Source organism: Scleropages formosus, chromosome 2 (genome assembly GCF_900964775.1).
Source record: "Scleropages formosus chromosome 2, fSclFor1.1, whole genome shotgun sequence".
Classification (NCBI taxonomy): Eukaryota; Metazoa; Chordata; class Actinopteri; order Osteoglossiformes; family Osteoglossidae; genus Scleropages; species Scleropages formosus.
The window spans coordinates 9,761,513-9,769,342 of record NC_041807.1 but is presented as its reverse complement, the minus strand read 5'-3'; the positions used below and the strand labels follow the sequence as shown (position 1 = coordinate 9,769,342).

At 44.5% G+C, this 7,830-nt stretch overlaps 1 protein-coding gene across 1 annotated transcript in view; it reads right to left on the bottom strand.

Moving 5' to 3' along the window:
• Nucleotides 1-996: 996 nt before the first annotated feature.
• Nucleotides 997-7,830, bottom strand: part of alx4b (ALX homeobox 4b) — a 31,004-nt gene continuing 24,170 nt past the window's right edge. Inside the window, exons 3-4 of the mRNA XM_018762661.2 lie at nucleotides 4,831-4,959; nucleotides 997-4,007 (exon numbers count right to left, since the gene is read on the bottom strand). Coding sequence (XP_018618177.1) covers nucleotides 3,690-4,007; nucleotides 4,831-4,959 — 447 coding nt within the window. The 3' untranslated portion in view covers nucleotides 997-3,689. The remainder of the gene's footprint in view (nucleotides 4,008-4,830; nucleotides 4,960-7,830) is intronic.

The following is a 7,830-nucleotide window of genomic DNA, read 5'->3' as shown; positions in this document are numbered from 1 at the left end:
AAATTTGAGTGGGAGAGGGTCTGTGTGAGCTGCTGGTTGGGTGGGAGGCCTGTTTTTAAGAGGTCATGGTGGAGCTTTGCTGGTAAACTTCAGGTTCTTCATATATATTCTTCATGTCGCTGTGGTGATGGAACTTGCACATAACAGTATTAGTATGACCATTTTAATAAATAACAAAGTCCAGAAGGGTAAATCTCATGCTCCTTTACATTGTGTTGTCCTTGAGAAATGGTACCATCAAATTATCACTGAGCACCATTGTTTTCCTTTTGTGTGCTGCTATTATTTTAATTTATTTTATCTTTTACTTCACTACATTTGTCAAATCATTTCTAGCTGTCACTTTGTCGGCAAGTTCTGTAATGTACAGTGAAATTATGGGAGAAGTGATGTACCAGAGAGCAAGACCCTTAATCTTGTGCATTTATGTGCCAAAGATTTGCCTTGAAGCAGAAAGAATTATCATCTGTTATTATTATTAACATGGAGAGGGAGGAAATAATCTGTGGTCTGCAAGGCATTACGCGCATTACATAATTACATTACGTATACAGGAAAATCTCTTGCTTAAAAGGGAAAAAAGAAACAGCCCAATTGATCTGCAATTTGACCAGTTGTTGAGAAAAGCCCTCTGAGGTGTAAGAGTTTGCAGGCTTGAAGTGCTTTCTGACCATTGTTTTTATTGGCCCTTGCATGTTAGTGAAGCTCTTTGCCATAAATGACTTCCTACGCATTCAAGGTTGGGCGAAATAGATACCATCTGCAATGAAGCATGTTAAACATACAGAAAAGATGCTGTTATAACTGAAACAAGTCAAAATGTCCCTCTCTCAACATTCTTTTGATTAGTCTTTTCCTGTATGGGTGATTTGGCTCCATATTTAATGCAGCTTTGATTTACCATTACGAGCATAAGACCTTAAATAAAAATGCAAAAGGCAAAAAAATGAGGATACATGCAAAGAAGTGTTTTATTGATTTTTAATTTTTTTAAAAAATTATTTTTTACCTGGACTCACTGGTTGTCAAATTTGTAAAATGAGTGAGACAGTTTTCAAAGAGCTTCACCCCAAAGTTGTCCTGCGTCCCAGCCCGATTCTCAGCAGGGGAGAAGGCAGCATATGGGTTCATGAGCACTGGGTGGCTGGGAAACGAGATCCTAAGTCTGGCATGCGGGACGTTTTTCTTGAAATAATCACCCTCAAACCATGCCAAGAAAAAAATGAAATTGGGCTTGAAATTCATCCTATGCTAGTGCCCAGCTCGCATAGAGCATTCTCACAGCACTCTTGCAGCCCTGCTTCTAGATTAGCTTATCACTGTAGTGATGCGTCAGGAACTTGCTCGCTCCCTTCCGTGCGGTGAGGACAGAGACCTGCATTCTGAGGAGTGCCGTAGGATGGAAGTGCCCAACTGAAAAGTGACAGTATGCTCCCACTTCTGCTCACCCCGTGTGGTCAAAGGAAAACACCCCGAAGAGATTTTGCACATCTAGTGCCGAGCTCAAGTTTGCACAAGAGATTTAATCTTTTCCAGAGAGCCCCGGGGAACCCAGTCTGGGCTTCCAGTTTGTAGGTGTTCCTGTTTTCACAAACTGCAACTCCTCTAAAGTGAGACACAGCCCTTTGCACGCTACAGGAAAAGGCAGGATGATGGAAGGCACAGCATCTTCGGTGCTTTGAGGCAGTGCACTCGGGCTGAAGTGCCTCCATGAAAATAAACAGGGATGGAGGAGTAAAATGATGCTGTGTGTGACTTTTACCTGCATCAATAAACAATTCCAAATGGAGAAATACCTTCAGCTGATTAGTGCATTATTTTGCATTGAGAAAAGGGAGTTGTTTTTTTGACAACACTAACTGCTGCTGCTGCTCCACAATTGCAGATTCATTGGCAGAGCTTTCAATCTTTATTCCCCATGCTCAGAAATATCCAAATAGAAAAAAAGGCCTAGTGCTAATACCTGTAGTCAGTGCTTTATGGCCGTTGATTTGTTGTATTTGCATGGTGCAAACACACGTACTGGCACTCTGCACTAGGGTTTTCAAAGGGCACAGGGGCTGGGCTACAACACACTATGTAAGGCAGTCACCCTGTGTTTTTGCTGGCCATCAAGCCCTGCAGGAGTATATGGGGGATCCTTTCCTGTAACCTGAGGCCAGATGAGGACTTTCTTTGGGGTCCAGCTGTGCAGAGCCAGGAAGGTTACCTGTGGAAATGGCCAGGGGAGGAAGTGGCGTGACCACTCTAAATCACAGCCAGTGTCATGCTATCCCCACCTTGGGCTGAAACAGACGCCAAGCCTGTCTGGGGTCTTGGAGAAACTGCTGTCCTGCTGAAAATAGGCAGGCCGATTCGGCTGGCCTCACACGTGCCAGTGTCCCATTGGGAGCACGTGGAAGCCATGCAAGAAACGACGAGCCCTTTGCCCCATGGCAGCCCAGTTTAAAATAACACAGGAGCCGTTTCTAAAATGGAAATATATAAGTGGGCAGAACAAAGCGTGGGGAAGTATGCAGAATGCTGACCTTCCTTTTGAATCTTAATGATTTCCTTCACGTTACTGTTTTTCAATTCCTCTCAGATCGCGTTGTTGAAATTACGGGCTTAACAAAGAGCTAAAAGGGCGGTCAAAGGAAAACAGGCCGGCATTAGCTGTCTGTCATAAGAGTTAGGCATTCAGATTAAAGATAAGGATCTCATTTTGAAGGATTATAGCTGTGTATTAAATGTCATTTTTGCCTAGGGTTGGGTTCAGAAGTGAGCATTAGGGCCTCCTGAGTGGGTCATTCCATAAAGGCACTGTCCTGGGGGGTTTGAGTCTCAGCCTCGAGTGAAAAGCATAGTGATGGAGCTTTATTGGCGCCAGTTCTCCATGGTGTCCTATGGCACTGCATAGCCAATACCAGGACAACTGGTCACTAGATGACAGCGGACACCTTACTTCATGTGTCCTTTCTGACGAACAGTAGAATGAGGGGGGACACTGTGAGATCAAATTGTCATGAAGTAAATGTTCTGGGCTTGTTGTGTTGACTGACTATGTATGGGTCGGAGAAGACTGACTCAGACTGGTACTGGCAAGAGGAAATAAAGAATGCAGCGGTCTAGAGCACTGCACTGCTATTTGCTAAATTTAACATTTTGCTGTGTGAAGGAAATCTGGAATTTTTTACATTTTACACAACTTTTTTTGCTCAGTTTTTGTTTGCAAGCTCCAAGCAGAAAGGGAGTCACGCCCAGAGATTATAGAGTTTAATAGTTCTTTGTTTACCCACCTTCTCTCTCACTCGTTGGCATTATCTTACCTTGTATTATGGAGTTGCTTGTTGATTATTTATTAAATTAATTTAATTAATTTGTTAATTCATTCATTTTTAAATCAGTCCAGTCATGGTTGCCATTCTCTGCATCCTACCCCTTTGATTTCTTACAGGAAGAGGAAATCCCAGTTCAAAGTCGATAGACCAGTTTTGCACCATCAGATGCCGCTCAGCTTCACTTATCTTCCATTTTATTGTTCTCTCTGTGTTTTGGGAACTGAAATTGTTGCAATTGTTTTAGCTGTTGAACAGTGGGCCGTTTTGCCATCTTGTTTCCTCTGTCTTGGGGTTGTTTGAATGGTAAAATGGGGCCCTCAAGGCACAGATGCCTGCTGCCCAGTGTGGAGGAAAACTGCGTCCATTCCATCATGTGGCCCAGGAGATGGCTGCACTGTGCTCCTTGGCCTTCATGCGCAGGGCCGCGATGCTGGATGACTTACGGTCAGGGTCCATGTTGAGGTCATAGCCATTGAGGCCAGCTCCCATTCCAGGGCCACCAAACAGGCTGCCCATATGTGTCTGTCCCATGTGACCCCCAGGGCTGGGAACACCCAGGAAGTCAGAGACCCCGCCGGCCGCATGGGGGTGAGGTGTCATGCAGGATGTAACGGAGTCACAGGGCACCACACAGCCAGGTACTGGGGAGGCCGCGCTGTTGCTGCCAATCCACGAAGGGTTCTGGATCTGCAACACAGGGAAGTGGCAGGTAGCTAAGTCTCCTCCTTACCTCCTCACTCGCATCATATCCTACATCTCTGATGCTGTCAGTGTTGGCTGAGGGTAAGTGGCTGTGGGATACTGAGTTTGGAGCACTGGTGAGTTAGACAAAGCCACACGTCTGTAGGAGGGATGGAGGGGAGAAGCCCCAGATGTGAGCAATGCTGCATTCCACAGCTGCAGCCAGACGCCCCCCGACCTCCCGGCAGATTAATGATAACACTGGGGCTCCTCCTGCCTCCCTGGAGAGGCAGGTCCCCCCCTTCAAACAGACCTGTTGCAGCCTTGCCCTGACCCCATGCCAGGGGCAGTGCGCCGCTGGACTTGAGATCTTGAGCAGTAGGATGGGGGATATGTGGGGTGCCTTTCACCCTTCCAGCACCACTTACCTCTGAGACCAGTCTGTAAGTCTTGGGTCTACGAAGGTATGTCTACACCACCCCACTCCCACTCTGCATTCGAACCATTGGCATTCCATTGCATACCTGCTGGATTGGATTCAATATCACTGGTACTTTTTTTGGTCCTTTTCTGAGCTGCTTTGCTTTGATCTGTGTGGTCTTCAGTTTAGAATCACTTAAACCCACAACGGTTTAGAAATACCATCTTGGCTGAAACCAGATACTGTCTTGGCTCCAAATCATTCAAAACATTTATAAAGTACCTCTGGTCTAAATGAAACAAAAAGGATGCTGGAGTTTAGTCCACTTGAGAACAGAGCTGTGGATATCAATGTCCTTTTACATACCCCTCCCAAGCATAACTGGACCCACAGTATATAAAACGGTACCTGTGCATAGTTCTCGGCACGGGTAAGGAGCGGCAGCTCATAGGCCGAGGAGAAGTGGGTCCGAACCTGTTGCATCTGGCCGAAGCGCTCCCTCTTCCTCCATTTGGCCCTGCGGTTCTGGAACCATACCTACAGAGAAGAAGGGAGTTCAAGCCCTGAACTAGAAACACCACCAACGCGTGATCAACCCCCTTTGCTCGGTAGCAAGTAAATCTCTACTGAACCTTACCAGTTCACCTCTAGATCCGTGGATCCAGTCACCAAAACACTCTATGTGACTTGCTATAGATTAGAAATGGAATCGAACCCTTGGGCCAGCCATGTTTTCAAAGTCATCATCCACTGCACAGATGTGGCAGCTTTACAGTGAGGTGGTGTACAGTACGAACAGTAAATTAGTTCTGATAGGCTGCACTTTTAATCCGAAACAGAGCTCCTCAGACTCACCAGACGGATGGACAGACAGAGAGAGAGAAGGTGTACACAGTACAGCTAATAAATTATACATTACTTGAAAGTGCTGCCACAGGTTTTGGTTGTCATGCCTTTAATGTGCCGTTCCGTGCTGAGCTATTTATACAAGACGCTGAACTTCCCTGCCTTTGCACATTTGAGCTTAATTTTTTAGATATTGTGCAGTTTTGTTTTTCTTCATCGACATAGCAGATACTGATTTTAATGTTTAAAATGCTAATTTGAAATACAGTATGCTGCCCGTGAGCTGAACTTCATTTGATGCTGATATCTGATCTCACACGGTTTCAGAATCACAAGATTTATAACCTGCACTTCACAGAAATTTCAGAATGACCAATACAAGGTTACAAAAGCAGCAAAATCAGATACTAGAATACTTCCAGTACTATAATTATAATTTATTCAGTTTAGTTTGTGCTTTTCTCTAATGCAGCTTAAACTGTTAAACTACTTTAGTCTGAATTACCCATTTACAGAGCTGTGTCATTTTTACTGCAGCAGTTTAGGATAGGTACCTTGATCACCACTGTTGGAGCTGCAAAGAGGACTTGAAATTGATTTCCTTGAATCCAAAGGTAGTGGCTCTAATCGCTGTACTACCTATTGCTTCTAAAGCTATCTTTGATGAAGCGTCACTCAGTCCACATGTGTTCAATCATTTCTTATGGAAATAATAACCCCAGGTTGCATTGTTTCACTGTAAGACATACTTTTGTGGCCACTTGGTGTCTTAGAGCGGGGAGTCCTTGTACCTTGAACAATGATACAACAGCAGCAATAACAAGTAGGGTTTCCATCAATAGCCTTCAGTTTACAGGTCTTTACATTTCTTTAACCACTGTGCTGAATGAATAAATGTGTCCTGGCTGAAGTATGTGAATGAAGTACATAGAGTGCTTGGTCAAAGTACTTGAATTATAACTGAAATGTATTACACACTATGTAGTTTCACAGTCCTTGGATTTGTGAGGGAGCATGGGGCTAATCAGAGGTGCTGGTCTCAGGCCTGGTTATCACTGCAGCCAGATTCTCTGAGAAACCCAATGTCAGCCTGGAAAGGGAGAAGTTTTATGTGTATCAGCAGGAAGTATGTGGGCAAATGGTGGGCATGGTTTCACCAAAGAAAAAAATGAGTGAACCTTGGCTGTGTTTGACCTGGAGGAAGTGCTAGCAGCGGCCAAAGCCCACAGAGGTGAGCCAGCAGGAGACTCAGTGTGCATAATGCATCTTCTTTCTTTCCAGCTCACTGTAGGGTAAACCAGACACACCCCTATGCCCTACACTCATCCACTGCTCCATTCTGTGTGTAACACAGCTCTGTAGCTCTCAAGAGTCCAATCACTCATCTCCATCCCAAGTAGGAGGGCTTCTTTTAGCTAAGCTTTTCACCCATCCCACATGTTGGCCCTTATAAAATTTGCTTTGCATCGTATCCAGTGAAGTTCTGAAACTAAAAAAACCGCAGTGTATGATATTAAGAGATGCTCATATTAAGACTTTTTTACAGACTGAAATTGGAGGATAATGTCTGATGTTGTTGCATACTGTGTCTCTTAATTGCCTCATGGAAGTAGAAAGTGAATTATATGCAGTTTGTTCTAAGATGAAAAGATGGATGTGGACCAAAGGTTCAACCAATTTCAGCTCCAGTATATTCCAATACATTTGTATTTTTACACAGTATAACAGGTGAATCCAATATATGTCTCCATCAACAGTGAAAGCAGAGGTGAGCCCTTATAAAGAGCTCTAATCTGCCCATGCCTGCTCTGTACTTGATCCCGACCCAATGCTGAACCTTGATTGCTCCCCGAGTGACACTGATGGGTGGGAGGCAGGGGCTCAGGGGTTCCTGCTGCTCACATTGGGACCAGCTGCAGTGGCATCCACACTTTTATTACCATCACGAGGTCATGTCAGAGGCATGGGTGTACTGGACTCGCACACATGTACATGGTGTTTTACTCCCTGGTTGCATCGTTTCTGTAAAGCAAGCCCACTGTAGTTCTCGTAACCAAACTGAAGCGAAGATTGTCTTTCACTCATTTAATCGTATTCATTTTATTGATTGAGGTGCCAATCTCACTTTGTAATGGAGTTTGACCACCAATCTGTGGAAGAGTCCTTGGCCAATCAGTCAAGGGTTTGCAGCCCTCGACTTCCTTTTGTGCAGTATAGCCACATTTTTTTTGGGAAGCATAATTAAAAATTTGGTGGAGAAATAAAGTCATGCATTGTGCTCTGCCTGCGGGAATGGTGGGAGGGAGCAATCAGGGAGGAGACGAGGAAAGGACTCTAATACAGACAGTGCAGCAAGACCGTCCTTATGAAGAGTCTTCAAGACAAAGCATTGCCAGATCCCAAAGAAATTGCCCATCACCTATGATGCATTCTGTTTGCTCAGAAGAATGGGGCAATTTTCACATGATAAAAGCATGGGGGTAATTACTACTGACATGTGTACTTAAACTGGTTGTTCCAAGATGTTTAATGTGAGCATTATCAATTCTGAATTTCCATGAA